Source organism: Triplophysa rosa, linkage group LG17 (genome assembly GCF_024868665.1).
Source record: "Triplophysa rosa linkage group LG17, Trosa_1v2, whole genome shotgun sequence".
NCBI lineage: Eukaryota > Metazoa > Chordata > Actinopteri > Cypriniformes > Nemacheilidae > Triplophysa > Triplophysa rosa.
Genome location: NC_079906.1, coordinates 23252307 through 23277141, shown reverse-complemented (window position 1 = coordinate 23277141; position 24835 = coordinate 23252307). Strand labels below are relative to the sequence as shown.

Below are 24835 nucleotides of genomic sequence, written 5' to 3'. Positions count from 1 at the left end.
CCGAGTGTAATGATGTTATAAGATGCTAATGCTGAATAAGACATCCGCCACAGCTGCACAGACACTGTCCAGTCAACGCTTGAAAAAACAAACGCTGGTTTTTCGACCTGCATTCATGATATTTGATAAAGCCAGTCTCAGCGTCGTGTCAACTTCATTAAATCCTAAAGCTACTGTCAACTCATCACTTCACATCACTCACAATCATATTAGTGTCTTACGCTTGCATCACATCAAGTCTGACACAATGTTGATCTCTGATGTCACTAACACGAGATGAGTAAACAGAAACACACACATGTCTGGTTTATTATCTCCGTGGGGACAGTCCATAGGCGTAATGTTTTTTATACTGTACAAACTGTATATTTTATCCCCTATTGTTCTGTACAATTTATAAGCTTTTGTGCCCATGAGGACCTCAGTTTTGGTCCCCACAGTGACACGAGTCCCCATGTGTTGGTGTGTATTCAGGTTTAGGTCCCCACCGGGATATACAAAGGTTTAGGGGCTGTTACCCATAATGAGAATAAACAAGTCTGACTTTTAACTCCGAAAAGTTGATAAATGATTGTTTGTTTGGGACAGCTACATGACAATATATGCTGCACTGCACTCTGCGTCTACAGACACATGAAATGAAGTGTGTGACTTAATGATCTTCTTTCATCTGATTGAAAAATATGTTTTGAAATGTTGTGCTAGGTGTGTTAGAGAGAGAAAGAGACAGAGAGTTATGTAGACATCTAGTGGTTACACAATGACATTACACATGTTTGTACAACTTCACTCCCACCAGATGGCATTTACAAGGGATTCTAAATATTTGATTAATCTGCCTTCAACAATAAAATAATCATTTTAGAAAAGTATATATTTTTAAATAAGTTTAAAAGTTATTGCATAAATATTACATAAAACGTAAAATTCCATGAAAATACAAAATATTAGATAAAACATATTGTCGTACAAACATACAGTACATTTTAGATTTGAGGTGTTCAGTGACTTTTGAATAGAATATTGACCTGACTGTATATTGCTTTATGTCTCCGTTTAAACATGAAATCTCTGAATAGTTTTGATGTCACAAACACACAACATCTGATGTTACACACGTGTGTATCTGTGAAACACGAGCTGTGTGTGTAAAAACTAAAGAGGTTGATATATCTGAGAGGTCACTCACGACCCTTGAGCTAAAGGTCACAGTTCATTTAAAGGACAAAAGCTTCTCTTTCATAACTAAATACAGCTCAGTGTGGTGTAAAGGGCGACAAGTGTGTCTGTTTTCAGCGCTGTTGAAAGTTTCTGTGTCATTTCTGGATGATCATGTGTAAAACTGTAAACACAAAGCAGACGGTCGGTGGCATGACCGCTCATATCTCACACGGTAAAAATAGCAGCTCGCTCATACAGAATCCTAAATAGACATGAGCTGTAAACACGAGTCTGGAGCCGGCGTGTAACACAGACCTTCTGACAGGTACGAACATTTTACTCCTATATAAATCACCAATCACTGGAGAAATCAACTGAATGTAGAATGTTGATCATTCGTCACGTTTGGCTTTGGTAACTTGGTGACTCTTCATTAGTTTGAGGTCACATCGATGGAGTCATACGGCAGACAAGTGCTGCAACATCCTCAGGGCTGTTGTGTGAGGGATTTCAATCATAATCACAAAATCACATCACGTTACTGTATTAGTTTTTGGAGTCACCAAAGATCAACTACATTAAGTCTGGACTTTATTTGTGCAGTTCATTTGACATTTGTCTAGTTTCGTGAACAGTATTTTAGGAACAAAATGGGCTTTTCGGCATGTTCATTAGCAAGAAACCCGTCACCTAAAAAGCGTTATTGCTGTAATATTGTATAAATATGCAGTTTCATATCTGATCAGAACATCATTAAATGTAATTGAATTTCGTTTTTATTGTGGTTACATTTGTTCTTTAGCATCCAACATGAGAACAGACCGGATCGGCATTGACATTCCTGTTTACCATCTCTCACTGATCCGAGAACTGTGGGAGGGCCGGGTGAAAAAACACAGACAGAGGCAGAAGAAAGAAGAAGAGCGACTCAGCAAAAGTGCTCTGGCCAAGTGAGAAGATTCCATAAAAACACAAAACACCTCCTCTGATAAAACCCTCGATATCTGATCTTCATTCATTTGTGTCAGAGACTGAAAAACACCGAACACTTCGTCTCACCGAGAGACTTTACCAGCCATTTATATTCAACATCCAACCTGTACTCAACATGTCACATCAGTAAAAGAGATTTCTCTTTCATATCACACGTGTGTGTGTGTGTGTGTGTGTGTGCGTGCGTGTGTGTGTGTGTGTGTGTGTGTGTGCGCGCGGGCGTGTGTTTTCAGGGTGAATGAACAGTGGCAGTATCGCATCGCATGCAGAAAGTTAAAGAGGGTTGAGGTGGAGACGCTTCAGTGTTATCTGGAGAGATCTGCTCTCGCACAACTCAACATTCTGCCTACAATTAATAAAGGTATTTAACAACATAAACACACAATCTGAAAATAAACCAATAAAGTAGAAAATCAACATCTCTGTATCTAAACAGTTGTAATTATTGAGGGTTTGTCTCGTGCAGATAAAGAAGAAGAGAACAGAAAGTTTATTTTTGAGTTGACTGGAAAGAAATGGATGGTAAATATTTCTAAAATCCTATTTTTTATGAGAAATGATTTCCTCCTGTCTTACACACGCAGCGTTTTATTGTGATTGTACAGAAGTTACCAGAAGATCTTCAGTATATGACTTACCTGAAGGAATGGCACATCCGTGAAACAAGGATTCCCGAGATTCCCGCTTACATCCAGGCGTTCGTGGATCTGCGTGTGCTGGACGTCCCGAGGAACGGCCTGACAAAGATTCCTGTTGAGATCGGTCAGAATCACATCAGACCTGTGTAAAACATCACATTAATCACTACAGTCCTTCAACCTGTCTCTTTTATAACAGGAAAACTCATCAGCTTAAGAGAATTAAACGTAAATTATAATAAATTATCCAATATTCCACCTGAACTGGGAGACTGTGAGAATCTGGAGCGATTAGAAATGACGGCAAACTTCAAACTAGAAGAGTTACCATTTGAGGTAAGAAAAAAGAAGGAAACATGCAGTCAAACGTTTGAACACACGTGAATGATTGAGAACCCTTTTATTTAAATGCAAGAAATGAGTTTTGTAGACAAAAATAAATGATTTATCATTAATAAATCATATATGAGAATGAGTTTTTAGAGCTCTGCATATTTTACCGATATTTCATGTGCTACTGATGACTTTATTCTTAAATGTGAAAAATAATCCAAAACAAAGAGCAGCAGGCGTGTTGAAACGTTTGCCTCTAAAGAAGTACATCTAACACTACATCACATTGATTTTGGTTCTGTATGTTTTGTTTCAGCTGAGGAATTTGAAAAAACTGAAGCATTTGGACTTGTCAGAAAATCAATTTGCCAGCATTCCCATCTGTGTCCTCCGCATGGACGCTCTGAAATGTTTGGATATGAGTAACAACAGACTCAAGGATCTGCCTGAAGACATGGACAGGTGTGTGTGTGTCGTTCTCATGTAAAGCAGATATAACACGTGATATAAGTGCACTTGTGTTTTAGGATTGAAGCTTTAGAGACGGTGTTCCTACACAAGAACAAGATCAAACACATCCCTCTGTCCATGAGCAACATCACACATCTGAAGATGCTGGTGCTGAGCGCAGATGAGCTCATCAGCATCCCCTCCAAATTCGCGGACGACCCTCAGATCAAGTACGAGCATCAAAAACAAACCAGAATGAGATTTGAAATGTCTCTCTTCACAATATCTTTGAAGTCTCTGTAAACCGCGTTTATTTCTCTTCTACACAAGTTTTAAACATGTTTAATTGTCAGTGTTTGGGTCGTATTTTTAGTACATGTCGCTGTCTGTCCGCTGATCCAGAGTCAGTCTAACACGTGACTTTGTATTTCAAATTAGTCCGATTATATGACAATCCCATACACACTGACGATGAAGATGAAACTGTAACGGACGAACGCGACAGAGAATTCATGAACACATACCTGCAATCTCTCGAGGACAGAGGTGAGTCACCTGAGCGATGACGTCATCACGCCGCTGCGCGAGCCATTCGCAGAAATTGAATTCAATTCAATAATAAATATTATTGATAGACTTAATATCATTTGTATTTATCTAAAAAGATTTAAAAAATATTATACACTTTATTTCCCAGAATCCTTCAATGTACCTAAAGTCACCATGAAATTAAACAGGAAATTTCTAAGTGTTTTACACAGTGTTGTAGTGATAATTATAAATTATTTATACGTGCACACCATTCTTTTTTTTAATTAATTTGCACTTGTAATCTTTAATCAAAAACATTAAGCTCCTCTCCTCCTCTCAACAACAACTCTTCACCACATGACGTCAGCAACAAAAAAAGAGGTAGGACCAGAGCCATTGATAGAGAGAGTCGCGTCAACTCCGTTGACTCCAATGGAACAGTTTTTTCACAGCAATGGCGGTTCATGGAGGCTCTCAATAGTTCCCGGAAGTTACTAGCTACGCATGGATCTGCGACTAAACAGACCAACTGAGGTAAACTTCTAACCCATTTAAAGTCGGAAGCCGTTTAAAGAATAAAAAAATGAAATAAATAAAGCATTTAAAGAGAAAACATAACTTCCTGCTGGAACTATCTGAAGGCCCCATGAATCATGTGACGCTCCAGCGTTTTGGACTTCCGTTGGCATAACTCTCTCTCTCTCTCTCTCTCTCAATGGCTCTGGGTAGGACTAGACTGACCGTCCAATGGCCAGGCATTTTTAGCCCCTCCCCCCCAGGCCCAACTTGTAACAAACCAATCAAAGCGGGAAGGGCAAAATAAAGCACCCCCCTACATTTGATTGTTACTTTTTTTTATTGGAGATCTTGAAAATTACAATATTAAACAGATCCAACAAAGGACCATACAAAGAGGAAAACAAACAGGAAAAAAACATGTATTTCTTCTTCCTATGGAGAAATTCTAAATACAAAGAAGAAAAGAATGAAAGGAGCATACATAGAAACACTGTATGATAAAAACATGCGGGATATTAAATTGAAAAAAACGTCTCCATAAATTTTAACAACTTGTCATTTTTTTTGTTCATTTGATTGTTAGTAGCTATTTGGTTTCACTCGGATACACGTCACGATACGGCAGAGGTGTAAAGAGTACCTGAAAACCATACTTAAGTAAAAGTACAGATACCTTGCAGTGAAAATTACTCCATTACAAGTTACAAGTCACCAATTTCAAAACGACTTGAGTAAAAGTCTTCGAGTATCTGATTTGAACAGTACTTGAGTATTTTACTCATACTGAATGTAGGCTCAAAGCAGCACTAGTCCTCAACACTTAAGAGACATGTCAGTGAAAAACAAGAAACAGTCGATTCGTGAGGAGAGCAATCGCATTTATTTTCTTAAATCATAATAAGACTGAACACCTCAAAATTGCAACAAATCATGGCCGACACCATAACCTACTGTACGTCTATTACAAACACCCTAAGTCTCATTTAAGCTCAACTGCTCATAAGTAAACCAAACTCCTTCAAAAGGTCTCTTCAATATAACAGATAAATAAAGTAATGTTAAGTAAAATCAAAAAGTCAAAGCCTTTTTGCACTGGACATGCTGGTTTGGGCCTCATGGCCAGCTGCAGTCATGTCCTCATTTCACATACACTGTTAGCCCTTACCTGCCATTTCTACAGTAATATACTGTATTGGCAACACTGTTGCCTGCTAGTTACTGTAGGTGTTTTACAGTAAACTACTGCAATGGCTGTTTGAAGATACATTATAAAGAATCTATTAACGCACTTAAGTCACACAGTCTTAGATGAACAAGTGTAAATAACAGATGAACACAATAAATCTGTCAAGATTTCACCAGAGGAGAATTAAACACAAACATCAATAACATCTTCACATATTACAGACACCACTTTCACTTTATTTCTGTCATCTGTGTAAGATCTTATTGAGATTTAACTCGAGTTCATAGTGGTTCAATTATGTTTTAAGTCACCATTATGGCGATCAGTGTTTGCTTTGGTTGGACTCTTTGACTTTCTTGTAGCTTTAAAATGTACACTTATACAATAACACTGAAAGGGACTTTACAGGAACCGCAACTTTATGTTTGCTTAGTAACTGAAGATACATCTGAAAGAATTCAATCATTAAATAATAATAATATAGCATTTAAGATTTATTAAGATATGTTTGGTAAAGTGATTACATGTTATAATGGAAAGATCTCTGTCAGAAAATCTTTCTTTGCAATTGAGACACAGTTAGACACTTGACATACAAACCTCATCAATGGTGACAAACAATCATGAATGAGTTTTGTACTATGTACCCAGCATGCATTGCAGCATGAAGCTGTTCAGTTGATTGTCACCATTGTTGAGATTCATATGTGGATTGTTCATTTCTCTGTGTCCGACTCATTCTATAGGTTAATATTTTGTCTATATAGTGTGAGAGCACTTTTGAAAATTGAAATACTATACATTCTTTTTACTGGTTTACATCACTTCATGGCAATAGTCCCACCACATGGTCAAATTTTGAGCAAACATGTTTAGAGCACATTTAGGAAGAGTTAGTTTTAAAAATAAGAGCTTTTGTAGATGTGTGACCTACAGTAACTAGCTGGCAACAGTGTTGCCAATATATTACTGTAGAAATAGCGGGTAAGGGCTAACCGTGTGTAAACCGCCAGCGATTGACATCTACCTGATACTGCACTCATATTCATATAAAGAAGCCATGTTGACAAGTTTTTGTAAGTTAGAGCAAAATCCACAAGATTGTAGTACCTTCATTACCCTGTAAATGGCAATATTAATTATAAGATAGGTGCCATGCAAAATGTAATGTGTAACTGCATTAGTCATTACAAATGTAGTGGAGTAAAGAGTACATATACTTGTTCAAAAATGTAGTTAAGTAGAGAGTAAAAGTTGCTAATATCTTTAATACTCAGTACAACTACAAAGTAGCCAAAAAGATACTTAAGTAAAGTAACTAAGTACATTTACTCCAATACTTTACACCACTGCGATACGGGAAAGAAGTCAATCGCAACTTCTGTTTCACGGTGACTTTAATATACAATATGTGGATAAAAATGCTATTCAAATCCTGTTTAAATGTCTTATTTTTCCAAGTATTAAAAAATAAAAACATTTCAGGTAATAAATAGCCATTTTTAAAATAAATAAATTAATAATTGACTGAAATACCTGAAGTCCTCTTCCTGTGGGTTAAGGTTCAAGAAAGAGTCATTTAGCTTCATTCTTCATTTGTAAATGAGCTGTCTTAACCATATACAGTTTGTATTAAATCATGCAGATATTGATATTTAGTTTTTTTTCAGAGACTCTACCAATATACACAACAAAAGTGTCCCTGAGCTGTCTTCTGTAGGAAAATCTCATTCAGCAGTTTTGTGTCCTCAGCAGTATAAAGTTTCTTCAGTCTTGAATGATTCGGTTTTATTTTCTCATTCCGAGTGTTTTGGAAACATAGACGCAAGGTTGCACTGAAATTCACACCGTGATTGTGCAAATCTAGTTTATTTTGTGTGTTTGTGACCAAACACGGTTGTTTCACAGCATGACGATAAAATCTAGTACCTGTTTGACTTATGATGTAATGGGTGTCAATGATTTAACTTATTCCTGTACATTTGTTTTACAAAATGTTATATAAGATATAAAATACCCGCACTTCATTCTAATTAAACCTTTATGTATTTTGCCTTCTTGTATTCAACAAACACAACATGTAAAACCTCCCCCCCCAAAAAAACGAGTAACGTTTGAGTCTCAATGTGACAATATTTAAACATTGGGGTCAAAATAAGTGTCACATGTCGATAATGGGATATGATTTTGTTTATTGAAACATAGATCAATGAATAAATCTGCAAAGGCTTGTAATAAAAAAAACTGACTGCAGTGTTCATTGAACAAACGCATCAATATGAACCAATGAGCGTCAATTTACAGAAGGCCTGCTCAGACATGAGGAATGGCATGTGTAACATAAAACAAAGTGCAGTTCAATTAAAAAAACACATGTACCACAAGAACGACTGCATGAATACACTCACGACTCATCTTCAAGTATGAATAATAATAAGAATCAGTGCCCAAATGATTTCAAAGCTCCTCGCTGTGTTAAAAACACCTGTGATAACAGACAGAACATGCGATTCATTCAGACGTACGGCTGTTATTGCTGGAGATATGACTTCATTCAGTTCTTGTGTGTAATAAAAGTGAAACTCGTTTGACCATTCATTTAAAAAGCCATTCTACTCAAGTAAGCACATAAAAAAGGCAAGTGAGTCCGTTTAGAACGGCTGGGAAGAAAAGATCAAATGAACTGGACTGATCTTTAAGGGTCTCCGTCATGATGACATCAACGACTGCAGAGACGGGTGTTAAACGGCTGGTGATCTGATGAATGACATCATCTATCAAAGCTGCTGCGCTGACCCAAGGACTATTAGACATTCTGTGCAGTTTATTCTCTTAACTCAACTAACAGATGAATGTGAATCTGCCACATCACATTATTATTGCATTCTGTAGACGTTCTGAGGTCAAAGGTCTAGTGAATATATTGAAAGCCGACGACGCTTTACATTCAGATGCACAGCAGCATGTACGTGTCAATATGCCAAAATACGAAGAAGGCACGTTCTCTATCAGGAATTAAAAGAAGACGTTTAGGATAAAAAGCTTGTGTAGATTATAAGCTGCTGTCCTGTAAGAGAGGCTCGTTGTCCTCGTCGCTCACAGGAACTGAACTCGTCACCGGGATGCCGATTACGGGTTCAGTGGTGACTCGAGTGCTGCAGGTCTTCACCTCTGATGTGTGCTGTGTGGGAATGAAGACGGCCACCAGCAGAGCCAACACAACCGTACACGCACCGAACAGAAAGGGCGGACCCGGAATAACAGACTTCTGCAAGATAGAACGGTTCATTTAAGAATGACTGCAGTCTACATTTGTTTTCCATGCAGTACTGCAGAATTACATCATACGATGAACAGATGAAGGAAAGTTTTAGGGTCTGATGACACCGCACCAAACGTAGTTTAACAGCGTCTCTCACCTTCTCAGTGTCAGATGTGACGTGGTTCGGCTCGAGGAGTTCCACATTAAAGAGGAAGAATATGAATCCAAACATAGCCGGACCGAGTCCGTTACAAAGACCACGAATTCCTGTGACCATTCCCTGAACGGCGCCTGCAAACACCACAAACATCACGAGCTTAAGAGACAAACGAACTGCACGAATCTTCAGATTCTGTCTGATCTTCTGTAACTGTGCGTTCACACCGTTGCCGTCGAGAGCGTCAAAGTGGCCGGAAGTCATTCATTTTCAATGTGAGTCGGCAGCGAGCAGCGTCGTGTCTTGGGCATTGAGGGGAGTTGAAATCAGGTCAACTTTATGGTAATGAGCTATGACGCGGTTCAGCAGCACCCAATCGGAACGTAGAAGTCCACCGCTTGAGAGGATTCCAGAGAACGCAGCCCTGTAAACTTTGGTTCCGACCACATACGTCAGAGCGTTCACAAATCTTTCTACAGCGTTGTTGGCAGGGCGGCCAGAGCGATTTCTGACGCTCTCGGCGGCGGCGGTTTGAACGCACAGTGAGCAGCCGTGTGCTGTTGTTGCGGTTTGATTCTCACCCTGCTGGTCACGATCCGTGCAGCTTGACACCAGCGTGCTCACCGCAGGAAAGCTGATGCTGGACAAGGCTGCGATCGCCCCGGCGGCCCACATCATCCTGCCGGAGAGAAACAGTGGTCGTTTCAGACATGGACTGCAGAAGAAAGTGAACGAAGAACAGCGTGTGAAATCTCACCATGGTTCTGAGCCGAAGCCGTACCAGGCCAGCTGGAACAGCTGAAATCCCAAACCCAATAACACTGTGTTCTTATTTCCGATCTTCCTCATCAGGACACGTAAAAGTAACGTCTGCAAAGAAAAGTATCATAAAACGGTCAGTTCTGCTCCTTGATTCTGATTGGCTGAGCCGAGTTCTAAGCCGTTATAAAATACCCCGATTTATAACGGCCGACAGCATTACACAGCCTAAATATCATTTTATTTACTTTATTTTATGAAACCTGGCTATGCATGTGAAATAACTGTTTTATAAAAGCAATAAGCCCTGTGCATTTTATAACAGCTAATGGGGTTTTAATGACTCGTGCCACAACGCCCTTAGCTGTTATAAAATGCACTGTAACCCACTGCTTCATACGGCTTATTGCTTTAATATAACATCACAGTCTCTATGAATCTAAACATTTTTTGTGTCGTGTTGAATTAATTTATGTCACCTGTGCACCGATGGACAGAATTCCAACCATTGCGATAAAGCCTGCGATGGCCTCAGAGGAGAAGTTTATAACCTGAAAAAGAAACACGGTTTAAAACATTTGAGCTCAAAGGGACAGTGAGTAGACTTAAATTCACAAACATACCTGTCCCAGATAGAGGAAAAAGCTGGAATACTGTCCGGCCTCCGGGAGATACGAGAGGAAAACTGTGACACAGATGAGCAGAACTGTGGAGTCTTTGCCGACCTTCCTCAAAGACTGAGAGACCAAACAAAACGCCACTTTCACCACAAACTACAAACAAGACGCACATATCTCACCAGAATATAAACAAACACAAACTCAAGAAATCTTACAGCGAACGGATCAGCCTGCTCCCAGGAGATAGGAAAACCCAAAGATGATAATCTCATTTTTTCCGGCAGAGACTCGGGGACCACCAGCAGAACAAAGAGAATATCCAGCACTGCGATGATGGTGGCGAGAAGAACCACCAGACTGTCTCCATACTTGACAGACACAAACGCTCCTATCGCAGGACTCGTCACTAAACTCGCAGCAAACGTCGCGGAAACCTAAAACCAAAAACATAATGACGTGAGCCGCTAAACAATACACAGAAAGATATGATGAAAAAATAATGATCTTTAGAGAGCAGGACGACAGATATAATGCTGATATCTACACATAAAACTATTTAACAATCACTAAAATGTACACAAAAGTGATTCATTTAAAGAACTTTTATTTTTAAGAATATTTTAACTGTCAGTGGAACGGAGACACGAGGACTGTTTGTGTATAAACAGTCCCCCACGAGAAATGAAACCGCCAATCATATTCATGATATAGATGTGTCATCATCATGTCAGACGTGTTTTTATTTACCAGTCCATACGCTGTGCTTCTTTCCTGCTCTTCTGTTATATCAGCCACGTATGCAAATAGAACAGAAAATGTGACAGAGAAAAGTCCAGACACTGACACCAGAGCAAAAAAACACCTGTGAGGACAAGACAAAACTATCAATATCACATCAGAGGTGTTAAATCAATATCTTAAAACAGTTCAAAACAATTGAGCATAAGTCATGTGATGAAAGTTATTTTGTGTATCCATCTAAAAACAAATCCTTTTAAAACACAGAAACAGAGATCTGATCACATGAGTCATGTGACGTCTCACACACCACGGGCTGATCCTCATGAGTGGTATTGGGGCACAGGTGAAAAACACTGTCAGCAACAGAAAACTTTTTCTGCCCCAAATATCCGACAAAGCACCGATGAGAGGAGCGCTCATGAACGACAGAAAACCCTGCAGACGCAACACACACAACATTCAATCACAGTTATCCTGTTTTCATATTCAAAAGTAAAACAGTTCATTTAGCCATTACCATCAAAACAATACAAAATAACACACTGAAAACTGAAAATGTCCTTCTGTTACTAAATAAAAGCACTGGATTTACCTTCACACCCTGAATCAGGCCGTTCATGAGAAACGTGTGCTGTGGAAAGGTTTCACGCAGGACCTGCAGTGATAAAAGGGTGTGTGAAGCTTTCATTTTCTCACTGAAGGAGTTCAAACTTAAGGTTTACACAACAGATCCACTCGCTCTGCTTCCACTCATAACACATCTGTGAAATGACTCACTGTCAACATTGGTGTGGTCAGGAGACCCCAGGCGAAAAACTCCAGGAAAATCACCACCACAGCATGGGTCACCTTCGCCCGGCCATCACCGCGCTGCTGGAGTAACACAGACAGACAAAAACACACAACAGAGTTCGACCGTGTTCATCTCAAAACGTCTTTCTGGATGAAGGACAGAAGCAAAAAAGACGCTAGTTGGTCTCTAACGTTGTCAGTTTATTATTCAGATTCACTTTTTATTCAGAATTTTGTCTAAACACATCAGCAGCATCTTAAATCACACAAACACTAAACTACACGAATTTTAAACGGACATTATACATATAAATTAAGATTAACCCAAAGATGCAGTCAGCAATCAGAAACACGCGTGACGATGCTTAACGTGAATTTAACGTCACTTGAAACACATGTCAGATTAAATCCAGATGAAATGAGTGTATGTTCACGTGACTCACGCGGATATATTTGTCCAACATGATGTGTTCTGTCCTCGCATTCACATTCTGCTCGATATCTCAATCATCCTGATAACATTTCATGAGAATCCAACTGATGAATATGAGTGTCCTACCGCTCCTCGTAAACCTTCTCTTCACTTTACAACACCGCATTCCTGAACATCTACTTCCTGTTTCCGGCTGATGGGAGTCGGTTTCAAAATGAAAGTATTTTTAAACATAATAAAGAAATAATTATAATATAGTAATTAAGGTCTCGTATTTGGGTTTCTAAAAGAGCTGAAAACACATGTATGTTCCAGTTCGTCTATGTCAGATGTTTTCTAGTACGTGGCGCTGCAGGTGAGTGGCATCAATTTGTTTACCATTTAACGTTACCATGATGAGATTATCAGGCAAGCGCCACAAAACAAACCAGCCGTGTAGTTCAGAGTACACTTGAAATACTTTTTCTTTTATGTGATCTTTATCATCGTCAAAAATCCAAAGTTAACGTGAAGATGACCGAGTTGAGTATGGATGCATAGCAAAAACAATGCTCTCACTGACTGCATGCGCATAAAAAACATTGCTGGATTTAAGGCGCGCTCCCGCCTGCACGTGCACTTGCTGCGCGTCAGAAACCCGCTCTCGGGAAAAGTTCATTTTTCTTCCATCCATCAGTTTGTCTTTTATTGATAAGAATCGTCGATCGAGGTTTATGTAAAGAGATTAAAGTATAAAAGAGTGACGTGGCGGGACACGTGAGCGCGCGTAACGCGTGTTGTGATCGCGTTTGAACACAGACAAAGTGAGTACCGCGTTAAACGTCATCATCGACATTTATAAACTCGCATTTGTTTTGATCTTTCAGCACTTTATTCATCACGTGTGCCGACAGTGATCGCGTGTAGAGTCTGATTATATGTCCCTGTTGAAAAAAAGCTGCATATGCTGGTTTGGTATGTTTTGATGCTGTTTTGGTGGTTCGTGCTGGTCAAACCAGCATCATCAAAACATACCAAACCAGCATATGCAGCTTTTTTTCAACAGTGATGTGCCAGATACCGTGATACCTTGATTTATAAATGGATCTATACGTGTACTCTGGCGCTTTCCTGTAGTTTTTGTGCACGAGTATGCATGTGTCGTTTAGGTAACACATGACAACACACTTAATATTCAAACAGGAGTTGAATGTGTTTGGAGATGATGGAGAGCTCACATGGACACCGCTCGACTCATCACCGCTCTAAAGACTCTGAAGGTGAAACACTTACATCATTTATATTATTATCATCATCATCATCAAATTAACCTGTAAAGGACTCGCCACGTCATGTGTGGATTATTTCAGTACGAGGCGTCGTGTCTGGCCGATCTGTGATGAAGAAGAGCTCTCACAGGTGAGTCTCCGTCCATGTACAAGTTTTTAAGATGTAAAACTAGATTTGACCAGCGATCTCGTGTCTGCAGGCACAAACAGCGTCACGAAGTCGATCCCAGCGCTCATCGCGAGAATATCGTGGGCTGTAGAATCCAACACACATGGAAAGAAGACGGTCATAGTCCCGTGTCTCTGTGGACGGGGACGGTACTCATCCAGGTGCCCGTGAACCCTTCGCTCTATCTCATCAAGTATGAAGCTGTCGACTGCGTGTACGGCCTCGAGATTTTCAAAGACGGGAGGGTGAAAAACCTCCAGATGTTAGACGGACAGATCGAGTCGTTCCGCGCGGGCGACAGTCTCCTGGTGGACAGACTGCTGGGCCGGGCGGTAGGACACATGTTTGAACAGGATGACGGATCGAAGGATGAGTGGAGGGGTTTGGTGCTCTCCAGAGCCCCCGTCATGCCCACCTGGTTCTTCATAACGTATGAGAAGGACCCCACGCTGTACATGTATCAGCTGATGCAGGATTATAAAGACGGAGACCTGCGCATTCTTCCAGATTCAGGTGTGTGTTCGTCTGTCATTGATGTTCTCCTCGTGTTTGTCTGGAGATGGCGTGGAGTCACTATGAACAGAATGTTTATTATTGAATGTGATTCTCTTGATCAGATGACGCAGCGGAGGTCAGAGAGCCGGGTGAAGTGTTTGATACTCTGGTTGGAAAGCAGGTGGAGTGTACGAACAAAGATGGCACAGAGAAGATGGGCACAATCATCCAGCAGGTTCATGCAAAGCCTTCGGTTTACTTCATCAAGTTTGATGATGACTATCACATCTACGTCTATGACATGGTTGGATCGTAAATTTGTCGACATCTCTGTTCTTCAGTGTTCTACTGAATGTTTTTGTTATGAAAGTATTTTGTTTACGAATGTATGTAAAGGTTGTGCCGCTGTTGTGAACTTGTGTCCAAGCATTTCTAGACTAATGGAATTCATGCGATGAAGAACATGGAGTTGATCTTTCAGTCTTTATGCTTTCTTGCAGGGACGGAGAATCTCATGTGTTTGGTAGTTTGTTAAAAAAAAAAGTTCCATATTAAGAGTTGATCTTGCCGTTTTTCATGTGTAAATATTACCTGACTTTTGAGAAATATTTCTCTTAACACTGGAAGTGATGTTTTACAAAACTCCTCTTTGGGAAACCACGTGTGTTCAACTGGTAAAAAGTTAAATAGTGTTTCAGCAATACTTAACAATAAAATCAATGTAAACTCTTTTGTGTGTCTGGTTTATTTATATTTTAAACACTTTTCCAGCAGATCAATTAATGAATCATGTTTGAATGTTATCTCTTTTCTACTCGTAAAAAAACTAACTTAGCTCTGTAAACTGTGGTGGCTATAAGAGACCAGTTTTTTTTGCTCTTCTGCTTTTTGTTGTGCTTATGGTGTTCCAATTGCTTCCATTGTTTCCCTCATTTGTAAGTCACTTTGGATAAAAGCGTCTGCTAAATGTAAATGTAAATGAATGTTCTGATCACGGTGGTTTTGTATAAAGCTCTGGACTTCTTACAATATCTTCTAATATAAATCAAGCATATAGTGTTCGTTCTGGCAGGTCACGTGAGTCAAGCTCGCATCAGCGGATCCTCATCATTAGGGTTGGGAATCGTTTGAATTTTATCCATTCCGATTACGATTCTGCTTATCGATTGCGATTCTTATCGATTCCCAGTTTCGATTCCACAGTTGAAGTAAAACATTTATTTATCAACCTGTATGGTCATTTAGCCTGCTTATTGACTTGTTTGCAAAAAAATATCTATATTTATGAGCACTGTTTTGTGTATATACAGTATATATACACATAGAACCATGTTTTTATGATTTATTACCCTACTCATCATCCTATAGAAATATGACGCAATCACAGCTTCCGTTTAAATTTCATTCAGCTAACAGCAGTTTATTGCGTTGCTCAGAAGCAAATGACCCCCGTCCATCCCAAACTCCACATTACTTTTACAATCAGGACTCGACTGTTATTCCTTTTCTTAAATCTCAATCACTTTACATTATGTGTTATTAAATGTTAAGAACTAATGACATCTGCTTGTTCTGTTGTGTTTATCCTAAGGCTGCGCTCTTATTCATGCTGACTGCAGGGAGTTTTGCCCAGACCGCCAATCTAAACTAGATGCTAATTGTCCATTGTTTTTGAGGAGAGTGAACCTGACAGAACTGTAAGATCGAAGACTGTGCTCATCACTGACAACACCTAACAGACAGCTGTGTTTCTGGAAATGATTTTCAGCTGTTGGGTTTTCAGAGTTGTGTTGAGTTTTGGTCTGAGCTCACATGCAGACAGAAGGTCTTTCACGCAACATTTTCCTGCTGCTCGTATATAAACATGATGGGCGGTGACCGTGAGAGAACACATTCACATTCAGCTCACACTTATAAACTCAATCTTTACCTTCAGAATCGACCAGACAGAACAAGGTAAGCAGATGTTTGATTTTGAATCTGTGACGAGAAGCGTGTGCTGAAATATTCTGTATGTATGTGGCAACACATGTGAATGTTCATACGTGTCTCTTGGCTTACAAGTGTGTTTTTATTGGTTGGGCAGTGAGTGACCTCTATACCAGAACATTCGACTCTCTTACTGTTGGTGTGTCTGTTTTTGTCTATTAGTTGTTCTGTGTCGATTCATACGGTTTTGAAAAAAAGTTGAAATCACGTTGTTGACTAAATGTCGATTAAAAGGGTGCATTTTCTTTTTCAGGCAGTCATGTTCAGGAGAAGGTTCCTCGTGTCTCCGCTCAGCAGACGGTTTGTTCTCGCTCTTCTGTCCTGTTTTATGCTGCTGTTGTTGTTGTGTCTGTCCTGTAGAACTCATAAACATCAGCGTTCATCTCAAACCTCATGTGAGACTTTACTGCACCGGCACGAGGAGAAATACCTTCAGTTCACCACCAACCTCAGCAAAGAAATCTCCCGGCTGAAGAACGAACTGCGGGACAGATCCGCTGTCATCATCTCACTGAATAGTGATGGAAAAGCTCATTCAGATCTGGAAGTCTTCATGCAGAAACAGCTGAGAAGTGCAGAGATCGCTTCAGGTAAAGGAGTATCTGATGAGTTGACTGTAGTGCCGTTCGACAGCTTCACGCTTCACAGAGTCTATCAGCTGGAGACGGGACTCGCTCGACACCCCGTGGAGAGACCCCTCCGTCCGGACCGCAGGAACGAGCTGGACGGAGCGTTAGAGAGCGCTTTACATGTGCTGAATGACCATCAGCCAGGGGACTCGCGACACAGAACATCTTACTCTCCGAAAGATTTCTTCGAGGGTGAGATGAGTGTGGATAACTTGAACAGAATCAGATTTGTTAAAGGGGTCATATGGCGTGAACATGTGTTGTTCTGTGTCTTTGGTGTGTAATAAGTCGCTCATGCATGTATTAGACGTGTATAATTGCAGAAATGAAAGTGTGGGAACAAAAGAGTCGTTCTATGTAAAAGCGAATGCTCACCCAGACCTGCCTGAAACACCTCGTGTAGCCACACCCCCACAAATCTACTTCAGCTGGTGGTCTGATTTGACTGAGACCGCCCAAATGTAGACGCAAGTAAGGTGGGCGTACCTGTCAGCACAATTGAAGAGGAACCTGATGGTCCAAATATGGTCAGAGGCGTCACATTTCCCTCACACGCTTGCAGTATTCCACCAATCACTACGCACTGGTGAACTGGCCAATCACAGCACACCTCGCTTTTCAGAGCCATGAGCTTTATTAAACATCTGTGTGTTTCAGAGAGGCGGAGCAAAGAGGAGATAGAAACATGCACGGATCGTGTAAATCGTACTTTACATCTAAAACAAACCGTAATATTCATTTTAGCCGTGTCATATGACCCCTTTAATAAGGTCAATTAAACCTTCACTTTATATGACAGGAATCTTCCGCACAGAAAGGGATAAAGGAACGCTGTATGATCTTACATTCAGAGAAAACACCTCTCCAGATTTCAGAAGACTCGTCTTCTTTCGTCCGTTCGCACCGCTCGTCAAAGTTCTGGATGAATTCATCGACGCCTCTCAAATCCTTATTAACATAATTCTACCCCTGACAAAACAACTGGACGCATTCAGACGATTTATGCAGAATTTCAGGTACGTTTGATATCTGCGAGCAGTGTTGGGCAAGTTACTCTGAAAAAGTAATGAATTACTTGTTACTAATTACATATTCAATAGTGTAATTATATTACTGTACAATTTACTCTCTCCAAAAAGTATTTAATTAGTATAATTACTCTCTTTATCCTACAAGCTTGAAAAGTTAAGTGATTCAAGGATAGATATGAAACGGCTCTTTTAATTCATTTAAATAAAACTACATAAAGTATTATTATAAACTGACCAAACCATACAAATGTGAGAATTATACATTAAAGCCCAGATTTTAAAGTTAGACTTTGAATTTTTATGTCAATTCCACTATTGCACACACACATATATTACACACAGTATTTATAGTTTAGTTACTTCAGAAGTAACTGTAATTACATTACAGACAAAATAAGAGTAATCCCTTACTTGACTTAGTAACTAGTTACACCCAACACTGTCTGTGAGTTTGCGTGTCATGTACTGTGTGTCGTGTAAATTCTCTTCTTGTGTCTCAGTGATGTTTGCTTTCGTCGTGATGAGCAGACGCATCTTACCGTGGTGTTGTTCGGATCTGAAAACATGGACGAAGTGAAAAGAATTCTGGATGAAACATCAAGGTAGAATTGACATTTCTCTGTAGATGAAGCACGTCTGCGTCACTTCATCAGGTTAGAGGAATGATGAAACATTCAGCGTCTGCTCTACAGGATGATGAAATACAGAAACTTGACTTTGGTTCATCTGAATGAAGACTTCTCCAGGGCTCGAGGGCTGCAGGTCGGAGCTCACGCGTGGAGTCAGAGCAATGTTCTCTTCTTCTTCTGTGACTTCAATGTTCACTTTACTGCCGAGTTCCTGAACTCCTGCCGAATGAACGCAGCAGCAGGTATGAAGCAAAATGAACAAACAATGGAGGGTTGGGAACTGTACATATGTTGACAATTAATAAACACATATTTAAATAAGTGAAAAATTGACCCTACATTTACTTTTTTAGTGTACATTGCTATTTTTGTGGTGAACAATTAATGTGTCAATCTACAAAAAATTGTCTTTTTGCATTCATTCATTCATCCATCCATTCTTTCGTTCATTTGTGTTGAAAGGTAAGAAGGTTTTCTATCCTGTGATGTTCAGCCACTATAATCCAGAGATCATCTATGGTCATCATGTTCCTCCCCATGAAGAACAGCCGGTGAGATTGAGTGTTTATTCAGCTTTAGGAATGAATGATGATGTCATAATGAAGATTTAATTACACACGTCATTTCATTCCCAGGCGATCAGAAAAGATTCTGGATTCTGGAAGGATTTTGATTTTGGAATGACGTGTCAGTACAGATCAGATTTTACACACATAGGTAAAGAAGTGATTTTGTTTGGTAACAAGGGTTGGGAATCGAAAGGAATAGGAATTGGATACTTGAGATTAAAATTTGAATATTCCTCTTATCAATTCCTGTGTGCACGTGTTGCGTGATCTGCTGATATCTCAATAAAAGCCCTGGTGAAAATGAACAATGTTTTTACTATAGTAAGCATAGTTTAACTATATTGTTTCCATTAAAAACCACATTGAACCACAAATTAACCATACTTTCATTATAGTTAGAACAGTTTAACCATGATGTAGTTCAACTATAATAATACAAATTGTAATAAATCATAAAAACATGGTTCTATGTGTATATATACTGTATATACACAAAACAGTGCTCATAAATATAGATATTTTTTCAATAAGTCAATAAGCAGGCTAAATGACCATAAAGGTTTAAATCTAAATGTTTTACTTCAACTGTGGAATCGAAACTGGGAATCGATTAGAATTCAAACGATTCTTGGTCTGTTGTGCGAGGTTGTCGTCATCATTCTCATGTTGTTTTGTGTTCAGGTGGATTCGAGGCCCATGTGAAGGGCAGGGCTGCAGAAGATCTTCATCTCTACAGAAAATATCTTCACAGCGGTCTGGAGGTGATACGCGCTCCATCACGAGGACTCTTTCATATGTGGACTGAGACTGTGTGTGCTGAACATTTATCCTCCGATGCTTTTAAAGTGTGTTTGTGCTCTAAAGCTCTGAACGAGGCGTCTCTCGCTCACATGGGAGATCTGCTTTATCAACAACAGATCAACAATCATCTACAGAAATACAACAAACACAATAGAAACACATGACGACACAGCTTTCAGCTCTCACAGATGAGATGGCTTTAATATCTCGATTATTTCTCCTAGACATCATTCACTCCCCCCATAGACAGTAATGTGACTTTCAAAGCGTAGAATATCAGTTACATTGCTGTCTATGAGCGGGAGTCAGAAAGCTCCCAAACCTCATCAAAACGAAATCTTAATTTACCTTGCAAAGATGAACTGATGTCCTAGGCCTGTTGAACGATTTGAGGGCGAGTAATTCATGGCAGAATTTTCATTTTTCGCCGGATTTCCCCTTAACTTTTAAGTCTCATGTGTGTCTCAGATATTTCTCCTGAGAAAAATAGTCAGAAATCTCACAAATGTGTCCGTCACACAGTTTGAGAAGAGATGTCAACAATGTGATTGGTCTCGTCTGCAATCAAAAGTCAATATTATTGAAGATCTCAATATCAACTCAAACATTTCTCATCACAATCTACAATCTATATTTCTCCTGAGCAATTTTAGGAGAAACACTTAAATGGAAAAACTATAAAGAACTCCACCTGAACTGTGAAAGAGAAACCCGTGAGCAATAACATTTTCCTCTGGTTATTCAAACACACTCTGAATATTATTGAATGATGTGTAGGATTATGTTATTCACAGAGTTTCATAAGAGTCCGTGCAGAATCTCTATTTTAAGGAACAGACTGGCTGTTAAGCGAAGCGATGGGCGGAGCCTGCAAATGAAGAGGAGGAAGTGGAGGGCGGAGCCTGTATGTGATTGACACCCGAAGGGATTGACATCACCATCATGCGATGTGAAGTAACGGCGACACACACCGGACCATAAAACTCATATTATTCTCCATCATTTACACAGATAGAAAGTGGTTTCTAAAGACTGTCGACTGTTTTAAATGCTGTCGCGTTCTTCATGGATTAATGTTCGCACGTGTTTATTGTGTTGTGTGTGTGATGTAAATAAATGTTAAATTGTAAACCATCTAAAGACAGAAGTGTGTTTGCGGAAGTGAAGATGTTGGAGACTAAAGGAGTTTTCTGCATTTGTTTGGATGTTTGCTGTCTGATCTTCGGTGAGTTTACACAGATCAAACCATTTCAAATCTTATTATTTGCTCTGCGTTGTTTTTTATGTCTCCTCACATACAAACTCTATAGTAGATTGTAGTGTATTATAGTATATAATTATAGTATGTATCATATTAGTCCGTTCGCATAATAGGACTATGTGTTATAGTTGTTATAATTGTCATTATGTATGTGCTATTAGTGTATAGTGTTTACTATAGTAAATAGTTCAAAAACACAGTTTACTCTAGTAAATGCTAACATACTATAGTATTTTATGGTGGGATACAAAGACAAGAACTCAAACCGCACATTTTGAGATACCTCACATATTACATACACATGAATTCATTAAGGAGATGTATTTGTCCAAAGTGATACTGTATATAAACACAACTATCATTCACAACACAAGTGATGCTATAATCCAAAGTTAAAGACCTGCTCTAAGGTTTAACGCAGAAATCAAAGCAGAAATTATATTTTTGTTTTCATAGGTAAGAAAGAGCATCATCCACATATCGAAATGCTGTATATTTGTGGTGTAGAAAGAGAGTTTACAGTATATTCTGATATATTGATATAACAGTGACCGGATGTTATATATGACAGATACTAAAGCCTCTGTCTGCTCTGTGTATCATTACACATGAAGAGAAATGTCTAGAATGTTTATGGCTAATGAAATGACTCGATGTCAATCCATTCAGTTTCAGTGGCAGAATAATGAAGTCGGTCTGTTGTATTGTCCACAAATTGAGTTAAATAGAGACGCCTTATTTAGGCATTGTGGCATTTTGGATGAAACTCCTATTGTGTTTTGTGTGTTTTTTGCCCTTCTACAAAACAAAACAATGTTCTTTCGTAAATCTTTCTGTATTGGTAATGTTGATATGTTGTCATTCTTTATGTGCTGTCGTCTTGATCTCAATGGAGGAAATAAAAGAATTAAATGTGCTTTAGCTCTTGCCTTATGCCTCGTAACACTTGAAACTAAAACACGGCTCATGATAAATCATTGTGTTTGTTTTTCTTTCAGCTGGACTTCCATTTGCAGTCCTGAATATTCAGCACAAACCGTTCAAGAGAGGATTTTTTTGCAGCGATTCCAGCATCAAATATCCTTTTAAAGAAGACACCATATCTTACCAGTTACTGATGGGAATAATGATTCCATTCACACTCTTTACAGTCAGTGTCCTTCTGCACTCATAGATTCAGCTTCTCTCTCACTGACTGTAGACACAAACAGAACCTAAAATACATATCACTTTTAATAAAGTGACTTACAGTAAACACACGCGTGGTTGATTCTATAGATGATGTTTGAATACAACAGACGTTTGTGTTGTCCACAGATCATCTTCGGCGAGTGTTTCTCTGTGTATGTGCGCTCCCGAGCATCTTTCAGTCATCATGAGTATGTAGCGTGTGTGTATAAGAGCGTGGGATCATTCGTGTTTGGAGCAGCGTTAAGCCAGTCGCTGACTGACATCGCCAAATACTCCGTCGGCCGACTGCGACCACATTTTCTGACGGTGTGTAAACCGGACTGGAGTCTCATTGACTGTACATCTGGTTATATTGAGAACATCACGTGTACAGGAGACCCGAGGATCAGCAGGGAGGCCAGGTGACCACTGCCTTCTCTCAAATATTGCAAACGGGACACTTTTCATTTGCTAAAAGAGCACCGCTAGAGAGACATGTGTGGGTTTTGAATCACTCGTGTTATTCATTCTTTTTTTACAGGCTGTCCTTTTATTCTGGACACTCGTCATTTTCTATGTACTGTATGCTGTTTCTCGCCGTAAGTGTTTTTTCAAAGGAGAGTTTATGGTGGAAATGTTTCTCGGGTGTGCTGTTAATACGTGTGAATATTGTTTTGTCTCTGTAAAGCTGTATCTTCAGTCTAGAATGACGGCCCGGTGGTCTCGGCTGGTGCGTCCGACTCTTCAGTTCTTCTTCATCTCTACGTCTCTGTACGTGGGTCTGTCACGCGTCTCTGATTATAAACACCACTGGAGTGACGTTCTCACCGGTCTCGTGCAGGGTGTCATCGTGGCTTTATTTACTGTACGTCATCTGATGAACGTGACATTATTATCGTTCAGTAATGATTTCACGTGTTTATAATCAATCTTTCTCTCTCTGTCTGACTGACCGCAGGTGTTTTATGTGTCAGATCTGTATGAGAACACTCAGTCAAAGTCTGATCAGAGTGAGGATCTGTCTCACACAAGCCTTCATGAGAACTCTGATCTGACAAACAACTACGGCACTTCTCAGTGACATACATACTGTACAGTATATGAATGGAGTTCCAGATCAGTATTACTGCCAACCCTTCTGCTTCTGAAGAACGACACTGATCAGATCAGTCACTGTTAATGACATCTGCACAGGTACTGTATATCCCTGACCAAAATTAACCATGGTTTTACTAGAAATAAAACCAAAAAACATGGTTACTATAGTTACACCATTGTAACCACAATTTACCATTGATTTGCCACAGTCCCCCATAGTTTTGGTAGTAAAACTGTGGATATACAAAAGGTAATCAATACACCAAAAAAACATGGTTACTACACTTTTACTATAATGAAACCATGCGGATTTACATTTAGTCATTTAGCAGACACTTTTATCCAAAGCGACTCACAGAGAGTTCAGGGAGGAATAAGCGATATGTCATACAGGAGCAATAATACAACAGGTGCTAATACAAAGTTACTAGTTTCCACAAAAGCCAGAACAACACCTTGGTGGTGTAGAGACCGTACCTAGGGATGTTTTCTGTAAGGGATGAAATAAACACTTAAACGCAATAACGTTCTAACGTTGCCCATTAGCTGTTGTACTTTCTTTGTTCTGTAAACAATGCCTACATTTACATTTATTCATTTGGCAGACGCTTTTATCCAAAGCGACTTACAAGTAGGAGAGCAAATAAACATTTTGTCAACATGCCAAACAGTACAGTTAGTTTACAAACCTTACTGTTTGTAGACAATGCCTAGAGCTTAGTGCTTTTTAAAAACATAACAACACATGCTATACAATGTAGAGGCCTAGATTACAATAATTCATAGAGTGTTTTTTATAAAACAAGACTTAATTGTTTGGAAATAAAATGTATTTTGTGTATTTTTAAGTCAGGTCCTTTGTTGTTGTTTTAGTGTAAATAGTGAGACCAAATGTAGTAAAAGTATAGCCTCAATACAACATGTTTTATACAGTTATGTATAATGTATGTAACTTTATATGTAAGAAATGTGGAGCAGCACAAGTGTCGTTTTGTGGTTCAATGATTATGATGTACCGTAAATTAATTTGAATGTAAATGCACCAGAGCTGTACAGCCAACAATAAATAAGCATTTTTAAATCTCTATTGTTTGTTCTGCTGTTTGTAAAAATGCTGTTCAACAACGAAAAACTGTTAAATTGAATGAGTG

The 24835-nt window shown here is 39.3% G+C and overlaps 5 protein-coding genes across 7 annotated transcripts; 4 read left to right on the top strand and 1 right to left on the bottom strand.

Annotated features, from left to right (window-relative positions):
• The first annotated feature begins 968 nt into the window (after nucleotides 1-968).
• lrrc2 (leucine rich repeat containing 2) lies at nucleotides 969-7812 on the top strand. Its single transcript, XM_057356164.1, has 10 exons — nucleotides 969-1486; nucleotides 1964-2111; nucleotides 2388-2515; nucleotides 2621-2676; nucleotides 2760-2916; nucleotides 2992-3128; nucleotides 3442-3587; nucleotides 3653-3805; nucleotides 4009-4121; nucleotides 7482-7812. Exons 2-10 carry the CDS (start codon nucleotides 1972-1974, stop codon nucleotides 7529-7531), a joined length of 1080 nt encoding a protein of 359 aa, XP_057212147.1. The 5' UTR covers nucleotides 969-1486; nucleotides 1964-1971; the 3' UTR covers nucleotides 7532-7812.
• A 158-nt stretch (nucleotides 7813-7970) lies between these two features.
• Nucleotides 7971-12738, bottom strand: mfsd14bb (major facilitator superfamily domain containing 14Bb). Of its 2 annotated transcripts, none has more exons than XM_057356162.1 (12): nucleotides 12586-12738; nucleotides 12128-12220; nucleotides 11943-12005; nucleotides 11658-11785; nucleotides 11357-11471; nucleotides 10825-11043; nucleotides 10613-10726; nucleotides 10469-10540; nucleotides 9988-10100; nucleotides 9812-9909; nucleotides 9231-9364; nucleotides 7971-9079 (listed from the first exon to the last, which is right to left on the bottom strand). In XM_057356162.1, exons 1-12 carry the CDS (start codon nucleotides 12604-12606, stop codon nucleotides 8864-8866), a joined length of 1386 nt encoding a protein of 461 aa, XP_057212145.1. In that variant the 5' UTR covers nucleotides 12607-12738; the 3' UTR covers nucleotides 7971-8863. The 2 variants fall into 2 exon arrangements, with proteins under 2 accessions (XP_057212145.1, XP_057212144.1); XM_057356161.1 differs by having other exon boundaries at nucleotides 7972-9079; nucleotides 12128-12223; nucleotides 12586-12737.
• Nucleotides 12739-12827: 89 nt separating this feature from the next.
• On the top strand, nucleotides 12828-15236 carry spinb (spindlin b). 2 transcript variants are annotated; one of them, XM_057356167.1, is made up of 5 exons: nucleotides 12828-12930; nucleotides 13758-13834; nucleotides 13925-13973; nucleotides 14044-14525; nucleotides 14630-15236. In XM_057356167.1, the coding sequence occupies exons 2-5, from the start codon at nucleotides 13765-13767 to the stop codon at nucleotides 14821-14823; spliced, it is 795 nt and encodes a 264-aa protein (XP_057212150.1). In that variant the 5' UTR covers nucleotides 12828-12930; nucleotides 13758-13764; the 3' UTR covers nucleotides 14824-15236. The 2 variants fall into 2 exon arrangements, with proteins under 2 accessions (XP_057212150.1, XP_057212149.1); XM_057356166.1 differs by lacking the exon at nucleotides 12828-12930 and adding an exon at nucleotides 12937-13378.
• A 1135-nt stretch (nucleotides 15237-16371) lies between these two features.
• csgalnact1b (chondroitin sulfate N-acetylgalactosaminyltransferase 1b) lies at nucleotides 16372-20365 on the top strand. Its single transcript, XM_057355868.1, has 8 exons — nucleotides 16372-16463; nucleotides 16857-17317; nucleotides 17925-18141; nucleotides 18657-18758; nucleotides 18849-19027; nucleotides 19248-19336; nucleotides 19421-19502; nucleotides 20036-20365. Exons 1-8 carry the CDS (start codon nucleotides 16372-16374, stop codon nucleotides 20317-20319), a joined length of 1506 nt encoding a protein of 501 aa, XP_057211851.1. The 3' UTR covers nucleotides 20320-20365.
• A 653-nt stretch (nucleotides 20366-21018) lies between these two features.
• LOC130568043 (phospholipid phosphatase 1) lies at nucleotides 21019-24769 on the top strand. The gene is made up of 6 exons (XM_057356671.1): nucleotides 21019-21380; nucleotides 22415-22566; nucleotides 22734-23008; nucleotides 23128-23185; nucleotides 23275-23451; nucleotides 23545-24769. Exons 1-6 carry the CDS (start codon nucleotides 21272-21274, stop codon nucleotides 23665-23667), a joined length of 894 nt encoding a protein of 297 aa, XP_057212654.1. The 5' UTR covers nucleotides 21019-21271; the 3' UTR covers nucleotides 23668-24769.
• Nucleotides 24770-24835: the final 66 nt, after the last annotated feature.

What these genes read in the sequence shown, in the direction of transcription:
- lrrc2 (XM_057356164.1), top strand. Translation starts at nt 1,972, where the DNA reads ATGAGAACAGACCGGATCGGCATTGACATTCCTGTTTACCATCTCTCA. An exon ending in TCTGCCTACAATTAATAAAG is followed by an intron (nt 2,516 to 2,620) that starts GTATTTAACAAC and finishes TGTCTCGTGCAG; the next exon opens with ATAAAGAAGAAGAGAACAGA. An exon ending in AAAGATTCCTGTTGAGATCG is followed by an intron (nt 2,917 to 2,991) that starts GTCAGAATCACA and finishes CTTTTATAACAG; the next exon opens with GAAAACTCATCAGCTTAAGA.
- mfsd14bb (XM_057356161.1), bottom strand. Translation starts at nt 12,606, where the DNA reads ATGTTGGACAAATATATCCGC. An exon ending in GCCTGATTCAGGGTGTGAAG is followed by an intron (nt 11,786 to 11,942) that starts GTAAATCCAGTG and finishes TTGCGTCTGCAG; the next exon opens with GGTTTTCTGTCGTTCATGAG. An exon ending in TTCTGTCCATCGGTGCACAG is followed by an intron (nt 10,101 to 10,468) that starts GTGACATAAATT and finishes TTTTCTTTGCAG; the next exon opens with ACGTTACTTTTACGTGTCCT.
- spinb (XM_057356167.1), top strand. Translation starts at nt 13,765, where the DNA reads ATGTGTTTGGAGATGATGGAGAGCTCACATGGACACCGCTCGACTCAT. An exon ending in CCGCTCTAAAGACTCTGAAG is followed by an intron (nt 13,835 to 13,924) that starts GTGAAACACTTA and finishes GGATTATTTCAG; the next exon opens with TACGAGGCGTCGTGTCTGGC. An exon ending in ATGAAGAAGAGCTCTCACAG is followed by an intron (nt 13,974 to 14,043) that starts GTGAGTCTCCGT and finishes TCGTGTCTGCAG; the next exon opens with GCACAAACAGCGTCACGAAG.
- csgalnact1b (XM_057355868.1), top strand. Translation starts at nt 16,372, where the DNA reads ATGATGGGCGGTGACCGTGAGAGAACACATTCACATTCAGCTCACACT. An exon ending in CCGAATGAACGCAGCAGCAG is followed by an intron (nt 19,028 to 19,247) that starts GTATGAAGCAAA and finishes TTGTGTTGAAAG; the next exon opens with GTAAGAAGGTTTTCTATCCT. An exon ending in CTCCCCATGAAGAACAGCCG is followed by an intron (nt 19,337 to 19,420) that starts GTGAGATTGAGT and finishes TTTCATTCCCAG; the next exon opens with GCGATCAGAAAAGATTCTGG.
- LOC130568043 (XM_057356671.1), top strand. Translation starts at nt 21,272, where the DNA reads ATGTTAAATTGTAAACCATCTAAAGACAGAAGTGTGTTTGCGGAAGTG. An exon ending in AGGATCAGCAGGGAGGCCAG is followed by an intron (nt 23,009 to 23,127) that starts GTGACCACTGCC and finishes CTTTTTTTACAG; the next exon opens with GCTGTCCTTTTATTCTGGAC. An exon ending in ACTGTATGCTGTTTCTCGCC is followed by an intron (nt 23,186 to 23,274) that starts GTAAGTGTTTTT and finishes GTCTCTGTAAAG; the next exon opens with CTGTATCTTCAGTCTAGAAT.